This window comes from Macaca nemestrina, chromosome 8, assembly GCF_043159975.1.
Source record: "Macaca nemestrina isolate mMacNem1 chromosome 8, mMacNem.hap1, whole genome shotgun sequence".
In the NCBI taxonomy this organism is placed as follows: domain Eukaryota; kingdom Metazoa; phylum Chordata; class Mammalia; order Primates; family Cercopithecidae; genus Macaca; species Macaca nemestrina.
Window position 1 is genome coordinate 5064750 of NC_092132.1, and position 22433 is coordinate 5087182.

At 45.2% G+C, this 22433-nt stretch overlaps 1 protein-coding gene across 5 annotated transcripts in view; it reads left to right on the forward strand.

The window, feature by feature from the left end:
- Positions 1-22433, forward strand: part of LOC105488384 (trafficking protein particle complex subunit 9) — a 724351-nt gene that overhangs the window by 185513 nt on the left and 516405 nt on the right. For all 5 annotated transcript variants that reach the window (XM_071067768.1, XM_071067767.1, XM_071067769.1 and 2 more), the window contains one exon: positions 13887-14039. In XM_071067768.1, the coding sequence (XP_070923869.1) occupies positions 13887-14039 (153 nt within the window). The remainder of the gene's footprint in view (positions 1-13886; positions 14040-22433) is intronic.

Here is a 22433-nt window from a genome sequence, read left to right on the forward strand (position 1 = left end):
TGCCCACCATCATGCCTGGCTAATTTTTTATATTTTTAGTAGAGACGGGGTTTCACTGTGTTAACCAGGATGGTCTTGATCTCCTGACCTTGTGATCCGTCCACCTCGGCCTCCCAAAGTGCTGGGATTACAGGCATGAGCCATTGTGCCGGGCCCAATCCATCTTATTGTTTTAATGCAGTTTAAAGTAAGTTGCAGATTTCAGTATATTTTACCCCTAAATGCTGTAGCACATGTATCATTAACTAGAGTTCACTTTTTTTTTTTTGGTAAAATACATGTGCAGTGACATGTACAAATCTTGTGTACCATTTATTGAGGTTTAGAACTACATGGCTCTGTCTAACGCAAACCCTTATCAGGGCATAGTATAGAACATTTCCGCCATCCCAGAAAATTCCCACATGTTCCTTCCCAGCCAATCCCTGCCCCAGCCCTGGGGCAAACCACTCTTTCCATTTACCTGGTCGGCCTAGTGAGCACTTCCTAGTGATGATGTAGAAGGTGGGGAGCACTGTGGCAGCGGGACAGAATTCCAAGGGAGATGCTTTTGGCGGTGGTTCACGCCGCGACCATCAACATGGTCGTCTTCTCTCCCCAGCCCTCAAGCATAGGTGCCCGTCATGGCTTGCCCAAGCCTTGTCTGTCTTTGTTATTGTGTAGTTTTCTGTGGTTCTCTCCAGTCGGGGTCCCCAGTCAGTCAGAGGATGCACAGGGCACATAGGGCCACCCCGGCTTTATGCACAGGGAAAGCGAAAGCAGAAGAGGTGGGTGGCTGGCCTCGGGTCACAGGTCAGCTGCATGAGGAACCGGAACAAGAACGAAGGCCTCCTCCTTCCCAGCTCTTGTGACTTTACCTGTAATCATGACAAATGTAAATAGCATGGCAGAGCCATTTTCAAAACAACAGGGTTACACGTGAAAAATGAAAGCTATTCATTCTTTTTTAATTCTTGTTCCAAGCTGCAATACATTTACATGTGGAATTACATTTACGAAAACAAACCATCAGTTTCCAAAATACACAAAGGGAGTAATTCCTGTCACTTTAGTCCTATAGCACCGAACTGCCAGCATTAGTGAACAGAGGACCTGCTCTGAGGACATGGGAATATGAGCAGGAGCTACTGGTGGTAGGGAGGGTGAGGGAGGCAGAGCAGAGACAGTATAGGACTTGGTTGTGGATGTTAACTGTAGGAGATGGTATAGGATTTGGTTGTGGGTGTTAACTGTAGGAGACAGTATAGGATTTGGTTGTGGGCGCTAACTGTAGGAGACGGTGTAGGACTTGGTTGTGGGCGTTAACTGTAGGAGATGGTATAGGATTTGGTTGTGGGCGTTAACTGTAGGAGACAGTGTAGGACTTGGTTGTGGGCGTTAACTGTAGGAGACGGTATAGGACTTGGTTGTGGGTGTTAATTATAGGAGACAGTATAGGACTTGGTTGTGGGTGTTAACTGTAGGAGACGGTGTAGGATTTGGTTGTGGGCGTTAACTGTAGGAGACGGTATAGGATTTGGTTGTGGGTGTTAACTATAGGAGACGGTATAGGATTTGGTTGTGGATTGATTTTTATTTTAGCATTATCTTTATTCTAAGCCCATTGAGCTTAGCTTCTTTAACTGTCTCTAAAATGTCTGCTGTATAAAATTTTGCCACATGGGATGAAACACCCTCTTCTCTGGGTTCCCATATGATTCTCTTTGTACTACGATAGAGTTATTTTATATCTCAGTAGTAAGAACGGCTTTTACTCAGCTGGGCGTGGTGGCTCACGCCTGTAATTCCAGCACTTTGGGAGGCCGAGGTGGATCACAAGGTCAGGGGCTCAAGACCAGCCTGGCCAATATGGTGAAACCCCCTCTCTACTAAAAAATACAAAAATTAGCTGCGCGTGGTGGTGGGCGCCTGTAATCTCAGCTACTCGAGAGGCTGAGGCAGGAGAATTACTTGAACCCAGGAGGCGGAGGTTGCCGTGAGCCGAGACTGTGCCATTGCACTCCAGCCTGGGCGACACAGTGAGACTCCGTCTGAAAAACAACAGCAGCAACAACAAACTAAAAAGAATAGCTTTTACACTTAGTGCTCTCCACATACCAGGTCTGTGGTACTTCATGTAATTTTTTTCTGATGAAATAATCGCAACCAGTGTAAGAGGTCTTTTTGGGTGGGTGGTGGTGGTGGTCTGTTTATTTCACTGCTGCATCCTTAGCACCTAGGAACTGAGAGCAATGCTTGCCACATAGTAGGTGCTTACATAGTATTAACACTCTTACCAGTTGTATAGGGTTGTCGTAAGCGTGAAATGTTAACGGAGGATGGGGAAAGCTCTTGGGACAACGTTGAGCTTGTTTGCTTTATAGATAACAATTGTTATTGGTGTGTGCATCGTTTCTGCAGACCACGTTTGCGTGCCAATGCCTGATGCCTGCAAGAGCCTGCCTGTGAACCCTACATCTTGTCCTTACCCTTTTCCTTCCATCCCTGACACCTTCGAGGCACCAAGAGTCCCATCAGGGGCCCCCTCTAGTCTCTGCACACTTCTTCACTCCCTCAGAATAAACTGCTTTTTCTTCGGACATCAACCTTCAGATAAAGAAGTTTCTTGCTTTGTTTTCTCCTCTCATCTTCTTTGCTTTCTTGACTTATTTTAATTCTTACTATTACAGACTCCCTTTAAAATCCCCTGCATTTTAAGTTTATGGTAAGGATGCACGATATTAAGGGTCAGACAGACCTTTGTGGGCCTCTCAGGAGTCTAGACTGTCACTGGGGCTTTTATGGGGTGAGTGTGTCCCTGTGTTCACAAATCCCTAATACAACGATGAATAGGTTTTTTTTTTTTTTTTTTTTTTGAGACGGAGTCTCACTCTGTTGCCCAGGCTGGAGTGCAGTGGCAGGATCTCCGCTCACTGCAAGCTCCGCCTCCCGGGTTCACGCCATTCTCCTGCCTCAGCCTCCCGAGTAGCTGGGACTACAGGCACCTGCCACCACACCCGGCTAATTTTTTTTGTATTTTTTAGTAGAGATGGGGTTTCACCGTGTTAGCCAGGATGTTCTCAATCTCCTGACCTCATGATCTGCCCGCCTCGGCCTCCCAAAGTGCTGGGATTACAGGCGTGAGCCACGGCGCCCGGCCACAGAGATGAGTGTTTATAACCCACCCCATTTCTGGACAAGGAGGGTCTAGCGATGGCATGCGATTCTTCTAATTTGAATTTACGTGTAAGCAAGTGTTTTTTTTTTTTTTTCTTTTTAGACAGTCTCACTCTTTTACCCAGGCTGGAGTGCAGTGGTACAACCTCGACTCACCGCAACCTCCGCCTCCCAGGTTTAAGCGATTTTCCTGCCTTAGCCTTCTGAGTAGCTGGGACTCCGGGTATGAGCCACCACACCTGGCTAATTTTTTTTTTTTTTGTATTTTTAGTAGGGGCAGGGTTTCACCATGTTGGCCAGGCTGGTCTCGAACTCCTAAGCTCAAATGCTCTGTCTGCCTCAGCCTCCCAAAGTGTTGGATTACAGGCGTGACCCACCATGCCTGGCCACTTGTAAGCAAGTTTTTATGTGTAGATTGTGAAAGACATGAACTCTTGCTTTTGCTTAGTCATAGATTTCATTGTAATAAAGCTCAAATTAAGAAACATTTACTATATTAGCTTTTCCACAAATGTTCAAAGATATGTGTATGTGAGTGTGATACAAAAAGAAACATATACATACCTGTATACATAAATGTACATACTGCTTAATTTCTTCATTCTTCTGTTTAATATTTTAACAAAAAATGATGGCTTTGTATTGTTATAATTAAAAATTCATAAATGTTTTGAGGCGAGATTCTCTTTATTGCTTTTCTCATGAATGTTGTACCAGAGCATCCCTGGAGATAGAAGCTAATATTAATGGCTTCTTACATGTCTCAGGTTCACAGCAGCAGTAATTCCTCTGCTATTATCAACATAAAGTAACCAATTTCACTTGATAGCCCTTACCTAAATGCTAGCATTTAAATAATGACTGTTATTTCTGAAATGAAATTTCACAGGGGAAAAATTGGTGACAGATGCTCCACTGTCAATTGGTGGCTCTCTTGTTATTCCTGCAGCATAGTACCGTGTAGGATTCTGCAAAGCCCCTTCAGACACCCAGTTCTGTGCCACAGGAAGGAAGGGGGAAAACAGAAAGGCCCACTTTTAAGGTGCAAACACATATTAAATCGGATGACCAAGCTATTCAGCTTTCCACAGTGCTGTGGCTACAGAAAAATCATCTCTGCACTGTGAATTTCATCTCTTATTTCTTAGCTACAAATACCTTGGTTATTTGGCATCAGAGGGGAATAAGCTGTTCCCATGTGTGTGGATTTGCTTGTTATTTGAATATGTCACTCTTAAGCTACAGAACTTAATACACAAATAAGCAGTGTGGTTAGACATCTTCTGAGCATACCTTATACTTGGAAATAGTAGGATTCTGAAGGTGGGACTTTGAACGTTCTTCAGTTACTGGCCTGGGCGCGGCCTGGGGGTGCAGTGTGGAATCTCTTCTCGCACTCTGCTGCTTCTGCGTTGGTGGAACAGGCCGGCCTGTCGCCCTCTTGGTTTCTGTGTGCTTTTCCTCTCTCTCTCGTGGCTGTCGCTGTTGCTCGTTGCCTCTCGGCGCGGGTTGTCTGGCACAGCCTCTGTTCAGCTAGAATGATGACAAGAACGTGGGTTTGGGCATCTCATATTATTAGCTGTGTGACTTGTCTTGAGCCAGTTGACCGACTGCTGGAGGCTTGGTGTTCTCATCTGGATACTTACCAGGATCCAGTCCCTCTCATTCGGTCATCCCAGAACACGCGCTCCTGTCTCTGGAGGACCTAACACAGTGCTTAGCATAGGGTGGGTGGGGTGGGAGTAGCTGTTTAGTTGCAGTCCCAGGACTGATGGTTTGGCTTCCTTGGTCTGCCAGGGCCTGGAAAACCAGAACATCCAAATTGTTAAGGCTGACTCGAAATAAGCAAATGCGCGCCCCGCTTGAGGAGGACAGGTGCCTTTGTCTATGTTTCCTGGCTTCATCTCTCTCTCTCTCTGTCTCTCTCTTCCCTCCCCCTCCTTTATTTTTTCCTTAAGATGTTTCAGAAACTGTCTTAGCTTTCCCCTTGTTCTCAGACTTTCTGGGATGGTGAAATGTAACAATCCCCAGATGAATAAAGGTATACTTGCATTAAAACCACAGCAAATCCAAACTAGAAGCCACTTAGTAGAGTCAGCATAAGCCCTGCTCATTACACAGGGAAGGAAGCTGGGAAAGGCAAGAGGGTGAGAAGCACTTTGGGAGGCCACGGGCAGTGCCCAGGAAAGGCAAGAGCGCGAGAAGCACCTTGGGAGGCCGTGAACAGCACCGATGGGGAGGAGACGGTTGGCTCCTGCTGACAAAGGGAAACCTGTTACTCGTGCAATTCTCAGGACCCGAGGGGTTCGGTAATAAGCTGGCTGAAGTGCCATATGAGAGCTACCCACCCTACTGGGCTTTCTAACTTTCTGGTCTGGTCTGTTTCCGAGGTGCTTTTCTTAGGCTATTTTTATATAGTTGTTTTCTTAAAAAAAAAAAAAATTGCGGCAAGGCAGGGCGAAGTTTTAGAAATCAGTCTTGGAGAAAAGTGGCTCCTGCTTCTTGGTATTGTCAGAGCGGAGCGTCTTGGGGAGCAGGGGGAAGGATTCCGTTTCTGCCATCTCTGCTTCAGTTTTGACACCAAGTCCCACTTGCATATCTGGGCGTGGACAGAGGTAGAGATGGAGCTGAGGACAGCCGCGGCAGCCGGCTCCGGGTAGCCAGGCCAGCAGACTAGTCGGAAGCCCCTAGGTCAGGCCTCCCTCAATTTTCAAGTTACTTATGATGGTCAACATTATAATATTTAGGATCAGACGGACTTTTGTTAGAGTCCTGGCTTTGCCACTTACTGGCTGGGTGACCTGGACCAAGTTACTTGTGTCTGTGACCATTGTCCCTCCTAGTGGAGCTACCACTCCATAGCTCTTCTGGTTGTTATACTACATGTAAGGCACTTAATACAGTACCTGGCATGAGTTAGGGCTTGGTAAATGCTAGTTCCTCCTGTAAGGTGCTGTTATCTTTGATGCTGCTGCCATTGTCATCTTATAAAAATGTCAACTCATTTGTCACCTTTCTAAAACCTTTCTGAAATCATTTTCCTGTCCCTGGTTTCTTAGCCCAGCATTCAGTGAAATCCATCCTGTGGCTGGCTGCCCGCCTTTTCCCTTCCCTTTCTTTCTTGCACACTTCCCCAGTACCCACTGTGCTTCAGGTATTGTGGCTTAGGGAGCGGGACCACAGTCATCCCTGTCCTCCTGGAGCTCTGAGAGTCATGGGAGGCTCAGTGGTGAACAGGTGCAAGGTGTCCCGTGAAAGCAGTGGGCAGGGCGGGGGCAGCAGAGGGATCGTCCTCTCTGCTCTTTTTGGAGTGGTTGCTCCCTCTGGTGCTCCCCTGTCTGTCTTTATGGCTGCCAGCTGCTCTTGCCTTTGGTGGACTCCTCAGCAGCCCATACTGAGCACCTCCTACGTGGTGGCCATCGTGTCGGGCACTGGGGATACCCAGGTGAATGTGATCCAGGGCTCCACCCTGGGGAGTCAGAATGTACCGCCACAGCCCTTGTACTCCGGCTGTCTTTGAACAAACACACTTTTATGTATTCGGAACTTTGCTTACTCCTAGACGTCCTCTGTGCATCCCAGTCTATCCCTCATTTGCAGTTCCGTCCACTGCCGCCTCCTGAAAGCTTTCCCAAGCCCTTCAAGTAGAATTAATTATGCCACTTCTACTGTCCATTGCCTTGCTGATATTCTGTTACAATAACACTTACCTCACTTGGCTTTGTATTATTCAACAGTCAAACATTTACATCACATTGACATGCCAGTCAGCATGCAGGCACATGAATAATACATGAACCCTGTCCTGAGGAGCTCACGGCTCAGTGTAGGAGGCAGACGTGTGCACTGAATTGAACTGAATTCCAACTGCACATCCTGTATTATTTCTGCTGCATGTTGACTAACCACAGTGAATGGATTTACTGGTGTGTCTCCTAGAAAGACATTGAAATTCCTGAATGACTAAAAGTCATTCAACTTGCTGCCCCCTCGTATATACGATTGCAGCGGCTTTCTGGTACAGTTCAGCATTTTACACATTTCTAGGGTCACGCTGGAGAGGTTTACAAAACAAGCTGATCTTAAGACAAAGTGAAATGCCTTTTAATGAGTTCTGTGAGTCCTGACATGTTCAGCGCCTCAGGAGCATAGATGGGAAATAAATAACACAGGGAGGGCTGAGGGGATGAAGACGTCTGGCCTGCCACTTGGGAGCTCCTGAAAATCAAACTCCCAGTTAGTTGTTCGGGGTCTTTGGTATGTCATGTCTCTGTAAAAAAATGAGGAAAAAAGTACACTTCTTAAAATGGAACTACAGCACGATTTCACAGGCTTTTAGGATTAAGCCAGTGAACTTATTAAGGGGTGGGTTGTAGAGCAGAATATTGAGTCCTGGGTATACCCACTTCTGCATGGCCTGAGCAGCTTCCCTAAAATGGGTGTGATGGCAGGACCTATTCAGATAGTCGGTGTGTGGATTTAATGAGTCTGTAGATGTACAGGTCTTAGCACCTGTTTTACGGAAGTGCCCCGTAGAAGTTAGGTGGCTGGTGATGGTGGTTTAAGTAACAGTAGCCAGCATGCTAAATGTTTGTCTCCTCCCCCTGTCTTCCTTCTGGGTTGTGTTTGGTAGGTGGTATTTCTTTAGTTTCACGTCTCCCATTACAAGCTACTCCTGCTGGTCTGGGTGTCTGATGCATCCTGCAGCCATGACCATGGGGAAGCCTGGTGGGCATTCACGGTCCATTTTGACAAGGTTCATCTCTCAGTTGAAGCACGTTTAAGAAATGAAAAGCCATCCCGACGGGCAAGGATAGTGCTATAATTATAGTGTTTGAATTTAGTTGTACAGTCCTGATACGCTAGACTGATAGCTGAAAGAACAAGGTATTTTATAGAGGTCTGGGACCCTAGCAGGTTCACCTTTTACTTCGCAGCAAGTCCTCTTTCAGTTATATGCTGTCCTGGCTTGGGCAATTACTTCAGCAAGCAGTTGTTGAGCCTGTTCTTTGCGTAATGGTATTGTACATTTTACAGAAATTTTTAGATTGAGAGAAGCCTCATCTCTCATCTGGTCCCAGCTTTTGGGGGCTTCTCCTGTAGCCCCCATACCATTTCTTCCTACAGTCAGAGACAACCTCCCCAGAGGGCAGGGGCTGCATCTTCTTTATCTCTGTCCCCAGAACCTAGCATAGCGCCTGCCATGAGGATATTTTAAGGCTCCGCAGTAAGTGTCCATTGAATGAATGAAATGGGCAGTCATAGAATGTAAAAACCAAGGCTCATCACAGTGCTGCAGAGCAGACAGAGGACTGGGTTAGTGCTCCAAGAATAAAAGAAATTATCAGCAGACATCTAAAATCTTTATGTTCCATAGATTATTATAGAGGAAGAAGATAGCAAGAGCCCTGTGTGTGAGGCGTTTTGAGTGAAATGTCAAATCCATTGCGTGTGCCAGGGAGCGTGTGAACGCAGGGAACAAGTCCAGAGTTAGTCACACAGGGCCACTCTCCCTCTTTTGAACCTCCTTGAGCCCTCCTGTTCCCTCAGGTCGTGTCTGAATGGTGGTCTCTACGGGGAGTTTGTCTTGTGTCCAGTTTCCTGCCTGATTTCTGTCTCCTCCGTCAGACCATGAGCCCTGGGAGAGTGGTCACTGGCCTGTTTGCCCACTGATGTGTTTTTTTGTGCCCGCTACAGAGCTTGACACACAGGAGATACTCAATAAATATTTATCTGAAGAATGACTACTTACTTTGCCAAAGGACAGTGATGCAGTCCTCACACTCACATCACAGTGATAGCTACAAACAGAAAGATCAACTCACACAGTTGGGTGCAGAGTGCTGGAGTCTGTCCTGGAGGCATGTGCAGGTGTTTGCAGGCGCGGCAGGAGGGCCTCCAGCCTGAGAGCAAGGGGTGGGATGGTTGCACATCTGAGTAGATACCCTGGACCTGGGTATTAAATAGCCCTAGAAAATCCAGCCAGGCAGAGAAGGTAGGGGAAGACATTTCTGGAGTGGGCACATGAGGGAGCAGAGGTCTGGACTTGAGAAAGCATTCTGCATATTCAGGGACCCCATGCTAGGAGTCTGTTGGAGGCATCACCAGATGTCAACTTCTGAAAGGACGCGTGCTTCTTTCCTCCCTCCCTGTGCGCTCATACTGCATGGGGTCCTTTTTCCCACTCCTTGGCTCCTGTTTGGGGAGGCTTCTTTTCAAACCAAGGTGGGTCTAAAGTAGTGTCGTCAGGATGGCACCTCCGAGTGCCATTGGAGGAGAAGTAGAAGGAAGGTGGACAGGTTAGCTCAGCACAGAAGAGGCCCAGGTCGGTGCAAGTGCTGCCGCGTGGACAAGAGGCAGCAACTGCGTTCTGAGCTGCCAGAGGACAGAGGCATGGTGAATGGGTGTGAGGGCCGGGGTTCACCTCTTGACTCCGGGACATCGTAGCTTTGAGGGCTTAGGAAAGCTGCCTGATCTCTCTGAACTTGAGCTTGCTCATTCGAGTGATGTGGTGGGTAATGCTGGCGTATGGAGATTTTAGGGGGAGCCAAGGGTATGCTGTAAGCTAACTACTCTGCACTACGGCTGATGCTCATGCCTCCTCTGTCCTTAGTATAGGAACTTCAGACAGTGCCTGGCACAGAGGGAGAGCTCAAACACCTGAACGCTTATTGGGACTATCCCGTAATGGAACTAGCAGGAAGTAGCAGGCATGGAAGCCTACGAGCCCCAATCGTTGGTGGTGTTCTTGCCAAACCTGAATAATTATAAGAGCAAACACTTAACTGAGACTCAGTGGACCCTGTGACCTGTCCTAAGTACTCTGTATGTTTTAAACCCGCTAACCTTCACTGCAGCCCTAGAAGTAGGTACTGGTATTTCTACCCGCTTTACTTGTAAAAGAAGGGGAAGCTGAGACCCCAGGAAAGTAACACAGCCAAGGGCAAGCTAGGAAGGTGAGGATCTGGGGTTTGAACCCAGGCCTGTAGTTTCGGTTGTGTTTAGCCACAGCTTCTGCAGCTGCCCACAGATATGTCAGCACCTACAGAAGAGCACAGTGGAAAGGGACTCCAGTGTCTCGTGGGAGGGTAGATTCTCAGAATACACGTAGAGTGGCAACCGAGCAGAACCAGGTGGGCGTGCCCGGGAGCCCTGCATGGAGGAGGTCACATTGAGTAGGCAGAGAACTAGCATGGCCTGAGAGAGCAGGTGGGAAGGAAGGAAGTCAGTTACCTAGCCAAGATGTCGTCAGAGCCCTTCTAAAGGAGTGGGAAGAAAGCAGCAACCCAATTGATGATATGATGTCATGTCAGACTCTCCTTTTCCTTCTGCTTTCTCAGCTGTAAGATGGATTTGAAGTTTTTTTCCCATTTGGAGACAGATCTTTGTTCTTTCTCTGACTGAGTGACTTACCTTCTAAAGGATAAATCACATATGTGAGTATCCACACATTCCCCTGAGCAGCCGAGGGCCAAATGTTGTGTGTTGAAGCGGGTTTCCGAACAGAGAGTTCACTAACCTGTTATCATCATGAAATACCAAAGCGACCAGCATTTGGTACCCTTTGCCCCCAAAGCTTGACTGAAGTGTTTAGATTTTTATCCTGTAATTAGAGTGGCTATAATCGGATGTGATGCACTTTCTTCTACTTTCGGTGATTCTTGTTGACCCATTCCATCTCCCACTTGGAGTTTTGGATAATACTTCCCTCCAATTCTCCATTTCCCTTTCTGTCACTAAATTCCTGTAAGAATCTCATCCAATGGCCACAGCTGCTTCTGTTTTTGGGATGGAGTCTTGCTTTGTTGCCCAGGCTGGAGTGCAGTGGCATGACCTTGGCTCACTGTAACCGCCACCTTCCTGGTTCAAGTGACTCTCATGCCTTGGGCTCCCGAATAGCTGGGACTACAGGCGTGTGCCACCATGCCCAGCTAATTTTTGTATTTTTAGTAGAGACGGGGTTTCGCCATGTTGCCCAGGCTGGTCTCAAACTCCTGACCTTAGGTGATCTGCCCACCTTGGCCTCCCAAAGTGCTGGGATTACAGGCGTGAGTCACTGCGCCCGGCCCACAGCTTCTCGAAATCATATGAACATAGGGATTCATTCCTCAGGCTTTCATTAAAGTTGACTGCTCAACAATTCCATCATCCTTTTCCCAGCTGTCTGTCTTTTCCCAGATCATTCTAAAATACTGTGATAGTATCAGTTTACAAAGCATCTGAACACCATCTAAGGTGGTAGACTGGGTGATGCTGAAGGGCAGCTAATATTCATTGAACATCTATTATATGCCAAGTCTTCCACTGACAGCTGAATGACCTGTTACATATGCTAACCTCCTTCCATGATTTCACTGGTTGTTGGGAGGATTAAGTGAGGTAACACGTGGAGTGTCTGGCACATTTGAGGTGTTCTGTGAATGACTAAGTAAATAAATGAATGTGACGTGGTTTCTAAACACTTTTCAAGGACGCTGTCCCCTGGATCTGTCTCTCTGTGTTAGTATCCTTCTTTAAGGAAACATGGAGACATAAACGCCATCTGTCAGGTGTGCTCCAGAGGGAGCTTGGCCGGTTCTGCAGGACCGTGCCGTGGTCGAGCACACCTCCGGCCAGGAATATGTCTGCTTATTTTGCAGCTCAGTTTGTCCTCGTGTTCTGGAGGTAGCACACCACGTATCTGTTTTCTTTCATGGGGATTTTGGTCAAGCTCTCCGTCTGCCACTGAGCTCCTGGGAGGCTCATGTCTGGGTTCTCCGACCAGGTCTTCATATTTGAACGTCACCATGAAATATCTTCATGTGGGAGGTGAATGTGACTTTGGAATCATTTGGATCTCGGATTCTAGACTGATTCCGTCATTTGTGACCGTGGATAAGTGACTTCATCTCTTTAAAACTGTCTCCCTATTCAGACCGAAGACGCTCAGCGTAGAGAACTGGTTCCCAGAAAGGGATGGTGGGAAAGCAGCAAGTTGCTCCTGCCTCCTAGGCTAGAGGGGCACCAAGAGGAGGGCCTTTGCAGAGCCTGGAAGCTGGGCCCTTCCTGGTAGGAGGAGGGCCCCATACTCATGGCTTCCTGTCCCCTGTGATGGTCAGGAGGGTTTCTTGCCCTACCATGTGGGGACAGCCAGACACCTAGCACGTGACACAGGACATGTGCACCTGACAGCAGTTCATTGGTCACAGACACTCACAGCTGGGGAAGGAGGATTCCATGCCATGTAGGGCCACATGGGGCTGCACTCAGGAACAGAGAGAGCAGCTGCCCAGGGGCTGGGGGGAGGCGGGCTTTGGGGTATGGAGAGGGAGGGCTGCCCCTGGCTCCCTGGGGAGGATGTGACCAGCTTATTTCAGTCCCTCCCAGACTGGCAGGGAACTGACACCCACTGCTCAGGATACACAGGGCTGCACCTGCTTTCCACGCCTAGGAAGCCTGCCTGGCTGAGGGACCCTGTGTCTGCAGGAGCAGAGTCAGGAAGGACTTGTGGTGAGGCCATTTGGGGCCCTCCCAGTTTCGCTGGATGTCAAGGTAGCATGTCATACTGTGCCTGGATTTTAGGAACTGGAGCTGGGGAGAGACACAGCTACTTCAGAGGGCACCAGCAATGGCCTCCCTGTGTCTCCTTCCTGTCCTCCTTCCTCCCGTGTTGCCTGAGGTTCTTACAGTGCTGTGGTCTTCTTGGTGCTTTTAGATAGTACTTTGTTGAATCTGTAAAATGACTCTGTGGTGCATTAATTGTTATCCCCGTTTTACACACGAAGAAACCTTGACTCCAAGGGATCATTGGTCTCCATGGCACTTGAGTTAGTCAGTGTCAAAAAGGCACCAAAGTCAAGGCCATGTGACTCTAACATTGAAGAATTTTTAATTAAAGACCACGGCGTATGTGCAAGAAAGCAAGGGAAACACCTCTTCCTGGAGGCCTTTCCCAAGGTGCTGTCCTTAATTCTGTGATTTGATTTTTTTTTTTTTTTTTTTTGAAATGGAGTCTCACTCTGTTGCCCAGGCTGGAGTGCAGTGGCGCGATCCTGGCTCATTGCAACGTCTGCCTCCCAGGTTCAAGCGATTCTCCTGCCTCAGCCTCCTGAGTAGCTGGGATTACAGATATCCGCGGCCACACTGGCTAAATTTTATTATTTTTTGTAGAGATGGGGTTTCACTATGTTGTCCAGGCTGGTCTCGAACTCCTGACCTCAAGTGATTCACCCTGCCTCAGCCTCTCAAAGTGCTGGGATTATAGGTGTGAGCCAAAGCGTCCTGCTTGGGTTTTGATTTTGTATTCTCTTTTTCTGAAGAGGTGTCTCATATTGAATATATACTTTCCCTACTACACTTGGATCTGTTTCTCTTTAAGGTGATGTAATACAGCAAATATTCATTGTGGAGAAATTTAGTTTAACTCTGATTTAGTTTATAAGAGCCAAACAGCATTTTTTTGGTCAATGAGAAGAAGTTGCTCACTAAGGCGTCAAGATGGCTTGGCTTGAGCTGGGTGCCTCTAGAGATGAACTGTTCTTCCTCCTCCCTGTGCCTTGTTCATAAACAGGGGTGATTGCCTTGCAGCACTTCCTGGTTCTGGAATGTTCTTGTCACTTTGATCTTATACATTTTAAAAGCTCTTCGTTTTCCTTTGCTTTTGAGAATGCATCAGAATTTTCTAGGGGACTGGTAAGTCCCATACTGCCTCAGTTACAACATCCTTATCACTGTCATTGTTATTATTATAGAAAAATTGTATGGTGACTTCTTGAGCTGGAAGCTGGAAGAAACCCTTGCTCAGTTCCCTTTGCAGCCTGGGAAGGTGGCCACGTTCACAATCAACATCAAAGTGAAGCTGGATTTCTCCTGCCAGGAGAATCTCCTGCAGGATCTCAGTGATGGTAAGCACTTTCCTAATTTTAATTAGCACGTCAGGGTCCTAGATACAGTGTAGCAACCCCCGTCCCTTGATGCCTGCTGTTTGCTGTTTGTAAGTCACTTGTCATTCATTAACTCAAGCTGCCTGAGACATCTCCTGGGCACTTTGTTAACAGAGAGTTACTGTATGTGTCTGAAAGTAATAAAAGTACTTTTTATCTAGCTGATTTAATTCTCACTCTTTATTATTTTGTATTCATTTACCAGCAGGTCATTCTAAATTAGTGGAATGTAAGAATTACTGCATTTTTTCAAGTAAAAAATGCTGTGATTCTTTAGACATCTAATTAGCTGTGATGATAAAGTTTTCCTTCAAAGTCTGATGATATCTATAAGGAGGTGGAGTGTGGAAGACATGGAAGTTTACATTTGTTGTAACATTAGGACTGATTAGAGATAAGATTCCATAGATTGGCTGAGTGTGGTGGCTCACACCTATAATCTCAGCACTTTGGGAGGCCAGGGTGGGCGGATCACCTGAGGCCAGGAGTTTGAGACCAGCCTGGACAACATGGTGAAACCCTGTCTTTATTAAAAATACAAAAATTAGCTGGGCATGGTGGCGCACGCCTGTAATCCCAGCTACTCAGGAGGCTGAGGGTAGGAGGATCATTTGAACCTGGGAGGCGGAGGTTGCAGTGAGTCGAGATCACGCCACTGCATTCCGGCCTGGGTGACAGAGTGAGACTCCATCTCAAAAAAAAAAAAAAAAAAAAAAAAAAAGATTTCGTAGATTGATTATGCCAAATTATGAAGCATTCATTTGGAGGCAATATGGAGTCTATCCGCCAACTCAGGCTCCCCTAGCAAAATACCACAGACAGAACAGCTTAAACCATCAAGATTTATTTCCTCATAGCTCCGGAGACTGGGAGTGTGAGATCAGAGTGTCAGCCGTGGTGATTTTCTGGTGAGGCAGGGCCCTCTTCCCGGCTTGCAGATGGCCACCTTCGTGCCGCATCGCCACGTGGAGGAGAGAGGGAGCTCTGGTGTCCACCCCTTCTTACAAGGGCACTCATCTCATAGAGGGGGCTCCACCCCCATTGCTTCATCTAAACCTCATTACCTCCCAAAGGCCCCACCTCCTAAAGCTGCCCCATTGTGGGTTAGGCCTTCAGTAGATCCTGCTGGGGCAGGGGGAGCGCAGCTCAGTCCCTGGCAGACGCCCTCCGTAGAGTTTGCGCTCTGCACCCTCTGCAGTTCAAATAGTCAGCACGAGCTTCTTGTATAGCGCTGGTACTTGGTAACATATTCTTTTTATATTATTCACAAAAGTAGAAAAAGAGATTTAGGGTTGGACACATTAGAATATGAAAAAGTCAAGAGGATTTAAAATTATACCAAGACTTAAAAATGTCTGATGAAATGGATTTTGTTTGTTTGTAAACACCTTTATACCACTGAACTGCATTTTTTCTTTTTAATCAGTAGACAGAGGGTTACATAGGTTCTGACTTCTTTTGCCCAAGAAGGGGGTTTGGCAGAATAAATGGTGCCCAGCACCTGCCCCTGGAATACTTGGGACTGGGTATCACACGAGGGGTATGTCTCGGCATGTGGACTCCAGGTAGCGGTGAGGGAATGGTGACCGTGGTTTCTCGCATGGCCTGCTGGGGTCGTCTTATTCCTGAGGAACAGTGGGGAAGGCTTCTAAGGGGAAAGCTTGGCTTTTTGTGTTTTGGTTGTTTGAATTTACATGTTCAATGCAGACCTATTTTGCCCTGTTATTATTGTGCTTCTGCCTTTTTTTATAGGGCGGACGGGGGCATTCTCTCTGCCCTTCTGAGGTCAGAGAGAAAAACTGAGCAAAATTGCAATTTGGGACTTGTAGTCTGGGAATACCTTCTTCTATCTTTTAAAATAAAACCAAATCAGACCTCGAATTATGGTCACTGAGTGGTTTGTAAATGTGAGACTGGCCTGACCTCGAATTATGGTCATGAAGTGGTTTGTAAATGTGATTTGCCTGATTACTGGTCACGGCACATAGTGGTTACTCATGAGATGCCCCTTTATTAACAACAGTGAATAGGAGCTCTGGCTGGTTATTCACACAGCATGTGGCAGAAAGAGACAGCGAATCTCTAGGTAAGTCTTACAGAGGAAACCAGGTCAAGTTTTATGGAGGAAAAGGTAGGCACGAAGAACCTCCCAGAGCTTGGTCCATGGAGAATGCCTTGTTATGTGCAGTTCAGTCTGAGGAAGCACGAGACCATTGCTGCACCCTTAAGCGAAGCGGCTTTAAACTCAGTGACAGAGGCTTATTCGTGGCCTCTGGGAACTGGGAGACGACCCCCTGTAGCTCACAGTCTAACAGTCTCAGAGACATCTAACGGGGGACCACATGTGGACCCAATTTGATTCTCAGGCATGGACTCGCATTAATTATGGTTACTGAAGTTAAATGCCGCTTAAAAAATTCACAGCAACCTGGATAGCTGTTGCACAAGCTGGGATCCTGGATTCAGTGTGGGCCATAGACAGCTGGAAGATAATTAATGTTTATTGAGCATTGTCACATGTTGTGTATAAAGACTGGGCTAGCCACTTTTTTTCTGGCATTATTTCTATTTAATCTTTGTAAAAACTCTATAAAGTAAATGTTATAATTCCTATTTTATGAAAGCAGGTGGGAAGAATGTTCTAGCTTAAAGGAGATTGAAGAGATATAACAATCAAATGCTGTGCATGATCCTTAATTGTATCCTGGATTTAAAAAAGACTTTTTTTTGGGACAATTGAGGAAATTGAATACTATAAGATAATACTATTGTATCAATGACAAATATATTGAGTATGAGAATGAAATTGAAATTTTAGCAGAAAATTCTTGTTCTTAGGAAATTAATGCAGAAGCATTTAAGAGTGAAAGATCAGGCTGAGTGAAGTGGCTCACACCTGTAATCCCAGCACTTTGGGAGGCTGAGGCGGGTGGATCACGAGGTCAGGAGACCATCCTGGCTAGCATGGTGATACCCCATCTCTACTAAAAATGCAAAAACAAAAATTAGCTGGGTGTGGTGGTGGCTGCCTGTAGTCCCAGCTATTTGGGAGGCTGAGGCAGGAGAATGGCATGAACCTGGGAGGCGGAGCTTGCAGTGAGTCAATATCACACCACTGCACTCCAGTCTGGGCAACAGAGCGAGACTCTGTTTCAAAAAAGAGTGAAAAATAATTTGCCTGCACTTACTTTAATAGGGTGAAGGAAAAAAAAAATACAGTGTGAATGTGAATCTAGAGAGAAATAAAGTAAAAATGTCAAATTATTAAAAATTAGTGGCTTTAACTATTTACAATACCAAATATGTGGAATCGACCTAAGTGGCCATCAGTAGTGAATTGGATAAAGAAAATGTGGTGCATATACACCCTGGAATACTCTGCAGCTATAAAACAGAATGAAATCATGGCCTTTGCAGCAACATGGATGCATCTGGAAGCCATTATCCTAAACAAATGAATGCAGGAATAGAGAAGCAAATACGGCATGTTCTCACATATAAGTGGGAGGTATGCACTGAGTCCTCATAGACATAAAGGTGGCAACAACAGACATGGGGGACTACTCGAGAAGGCAGGGAGTGAGGGGGACAAGGGGTGAAAAACCAGTTCTTGGGTACCACACTCACTGTCCGGAGGACAGAATCATTCATTTCCCCAACCTCAGCATCACACAGTATACTCTTGTAACAAACACACACATGTACCCCCTAAATCTAAAATAAAAGTTGAAATTATATTAAAAAAGTGGCTTTAGATAAAGAGATACAGATCTTCATTTCTCTTCTTGTAACTTTTCTGTAGGCTCGATGTTTTTCAAAATAAAAAATAACAATAAAAAGATTTTGTGGCGCACCATTTTGATATATTATTTTGGTTTCTAAGTGAATTTTAGAAATTGTTTCTAAATGAAACATCAGAAAGCAAATTATTTCCCTTATCTTCAGATAACTTGGTAGATAGCTATCTTCTTCATATAACTAGCCTAGGGTAAGAGAAGTCAACTTTTCACCCACAAAATAGGATATTCTTTTCCTATGATCCTTATAATACTTGAAATCTCTGATTTCTTGGAATTTTATGTTTAAAATTAGAAGTCCTGGAAGATGGTGGCAAACTGTCATAGGTTTTGAATATATGAACTATTCAGTCACATAGACTGAACAACTAGAAGAGAAAAACCAGATACCCATAGGCAAAAATATACAGCAAAACCAGATACCAGAGTATCCACACAGACCCCCAAATATAAGTGGACAAACCACTAATAACGACACGGTTTCACCGTCTGCACAAGAGGAAGCTGGAAACACACACCCAGGGATCCCCAAACAGCCAGGAGATACTCATTGGACAGCTCAGTGGGCCAAGTTGAGAACAGCAGTTGATATGTGGAGGAGTTTTTATGTTCCAATAGCAGATGAGTGCAAGTAATTCCTCTAGAACAAAGCTGTGGAGAAGTGCAAGTAATTCCTCTAGAACAAAGCTTCTCCACAGCTCCTCACCTGTGGAGAAGCTGCTAGGAGCAGAGGTGAGATAGCAGAACCAAGGAAAGAGAAGGTCTGGCTGAAACTGGGGGAGGAGAACAGAGTTAAGTGGTCTAGAAAGTAATTTCTTATATTCTTGAGTACCAACTAAAAACACAGAAAACAGTGTGTAGATTTACTAGAATTAGAAGAGCTGTCCTGAATCTCCTAAACATTCATGAAAACTAATTTCATGTAAAGATGGTCAACAGAAAAGGATTATGGCCAAACTCTATGTAAAGTGATCCTAGTGAAAACATAAACAGTGAGATAACATACAAGAACATGCTCAAAAGCTGATAAAAATTACAAAAACCCATAAGGAGCTAAAAGACATGAAGAAAAAGTACAAAAGAATAACATAAACCTGAATGAGAAAAACTCAGAAATGAGATGGATATAACTCAGGAAAGAATTAGAAGAATTTTTTTTTTTTTCCAGCAGTGTAGTTTCTAGTGAGTTACATATACCTGCCAGATACATTAAGGGAAGCAGAAGATGAAAAGAGAGGAGAAAAAAACAATTGAAAGAAAGATGATTAAAGAGAAAGTGACACACTTAGAAGCTAGGCAAAGAAGATCTAACGTACGTGCATGCATGCATACATCCATCCATCCATATATCTGCTATGAGACACCAGAGAAGGAAACTGAAACAATGGAGCCACAACATGTTAAAAACCATAATTCACAGAAAACTTTCTGTAAAAAAAAAAAAAAAAAAAAAAAAAAAGAAACAGAAACAACCCTTGAAACTATTACATGAATGTGTACACTGTATACATGAAAATCTTGACCTAGAGTGACCGGGAAATATTCTAGTTCTATTACTGGACTTAAAGAAAGTCTTCTGGGCTTTCAGACGCAAATAGCAAGTGATTTATGAAATAAAGAAAATCAGATTATCATGGAGTTTTTGACAGCAGCAGTATTCCAGAAGTCAATAGAATAGCATGTATCTAGACTATGTCTAGATACTCATGTAATGAAAATTTGAGCCAGAGATTTGTAGGCACAGCCACACTAACTTTTAGGTATACAGGGCTTTGACAAATTGTTGTCAACATGCAAGACTGGAAGGATTAAATTCTCATGGTTTCTTGAGGATTCTACTAGGGAAGGACAGCCAACATAACTAGAGAGACATTGTTATAAGGACTTGCGGTGAGCATTAAACATACAGTTGCTTGTATAGCTAAGACCAAAAGAGCATTCAAAGGGAGAAGATAGTATGTCATGGTAATCTGCTCTTACAGTATCCATCACAATAATTTAAAAGATAGGGGGAGCACAGGAAATCATATGCAAAAGTATTTTTTTTTTTTTTTTTGAGACAAAGTCTGGCTTTATCGCCCAGGCTAGAGTATAGTGGCACGATCTCAGCTTACTGCGATCTCCTCCTCCTGGGTTCAAGTGATTCTCCTGCCTCAGCCTCCGGAGTAGCTGGGACTACATGCATACGCCACCACACCTGGGTAACTTTTGTATTTTTAGGAGAGACAGGGTTTCCCCATGTTCGCCAGGCTGGTCTCAAACTTCTGACCTCAGGTGATCTGCCCACCTTGGCCGCCCAAAGTGCTGGGATTACAGGCGTGAGCCACTATGACTGGCCCCAAAAGTAATTTTTAAACTGTTCTCCATAATTGTTTTGGTAGAAATAGTGTTGGTACTATTTTTCTTTATTTATTTATTTATTTATTTATTTATTTATTTATTTATTTATTTATTTTTTGAGACGGAGTCTCGCTGTGTCGCCCAGGCTGGAGTGCAGTGGCCGGATCTCAGCTCACTGCAAGCTCTGCCTCCCGGGTTTTTACGCCATTCTCCTGCCTCAGCCTCCCGAGTAGCCGGGACTACAGAGTACTATTTTTCTGAAACTATGTATCAGTGTGGAGTAAATGATTAATTCTGTGATAATCTCATTCTATCATCTGAATCTAGTTTTGAACTAGGATTCTCATATGGAAGACAGGAAGTAACTGATGTCAGATTATGAGGTTAAGTAAAAACCTTGTAGTCTAGAATTTGAATAAAAAATATCAGTAAGGAATCATGAACTGTTTGAAAATCTGTCGATCTCCCAGCCTCGTACACTGTCTGAGTCTAGAAACGGACCCGCCCAGCAGCAGTGAGTGTTCCTAATGCCCACCTCCTGGTCTTGAAACACACTTTCTCACTCAGAGAAACCAGCGCTTCTCGGAGAAATAGCCAGTTCTAGATGTGGAGCAGGAAACAGAGCAGGAAGGTGATCTCGGATCGTCTTGTCAAACTTGCAGCAAAGGGGCGATTAGAGAGCATTGAGGTTGTGCCGAAGGGCTCCGCCTGAGAGGTGACCCCTGGCAATTTGAGCATCAATAAGGATGCGAACTGTGTTCCAGTCCATGAGTTCTCAATGCTGCTTGAGAGAATTGTTCACCCTTGGAAAATGATGGGGAAGCGATTTGTCATTTTGAAAATGGTAAGCAATGAGTATTTATTCTGCCTTTTCATACAGACCGTGCGATTGGACGATCTAATAACAGTTGATGAAGGGAGTCTCTCTTTATAGAAGTATTTGAGCTAACAATTGAGAAAAGGATGATAGAATTCGAATATCATCATTTTGCCATCCCTAATAGATTAATGGGTCGAGACAGTAAGCATCCACATAACAAAAGAAGAGACAGCCACACATTATGTTCCTCCTGCTGCGAGAACACAGCACCGTCTGTGAATCAGCAGTGGTCCAGAATCACACCTGAGGCTGATCAGCGCTCTGGCTCTAACTACTAATTTACAGGACTTCAGAGGGCAGAAAAGCTTGTTAAACTACACTGTGGGGACACAGTTGGCCGTCCAGACTCCAGGAAACCCCGCAGTCCATGAATTGGTTCCCTCAACAAGTAAATTATCAGGGGGGAAAAGGGATGAAGTTCTGGAGATGGATGATGGTGGTGATTGTACAACAGTGTGAATGTGCTTAATGCTGCTGACCCCATATAATTTACAAATGGTTAAAATGGCAAACTTTAAATTATGTGAATTTTACAGACACACACCACAAAAAAGAGATGAAAAGGCTATCTGTAGTTAGAGAGTTAAATGACACATTTAAAAATAGGCACAGCTAAACTGTAGTTTCATTACGGTGTGCTTAGGTGGTAAAATGGCAAAGAGAAGCAAGGAAGTGACTAGCACAAAGTCTGGGTGGTGGGCCCTGTGGGTGAGTGAGGACATCAGCATTGGGATGGGCAAATCGAGGGCTTCTAGGGGGCTGGTAAAATTCTGCTTCTGGACCTGTGTGGTGGTTTCTAGGGTGTTTGCTTCATAATAATTCATTAAGCGATACCTTTATTTTTGGCAGTTTTGTCAATCAGTGTTATATTTCATAATAAAGTGTTTTTTAAAAGAATAAAGGAGGTTGGGCGCAGTGGCTCATGCCTGTAATCCCAGCACTTTGGGAGGCCGAGGTGGGTGGATCATGAGGTCAGGAGATCGAGACCATCCTGGCCAACATGGTGAAACCCTATCTCTACTAAAAATACAAAAATTAGCTTAGTGTGGTGGCGTGTACCTTAATCCCAGGTACTTGGACGGCTGAGGCAGGAGAATCACTTGAACCCGGAAAGCAGAGATTGCAGTGAGCTGAGATCGCGCCACAGCACTCCAGCCTGGTGACAGAGCAAAACTCTGTCTCAAAAAAAAAAAAAAAAAAAAGGAATTGGAAACCCCTTAGTAATAATACTTTTGCATAATAGCTTTCTCATCTGATGAGATTGAAAAATTATTTTATCCAAGAAGGTTTTCATGAAGGAATTATCTGGAAGATGGAGCCAGGCTGCTGCGTGTGCCC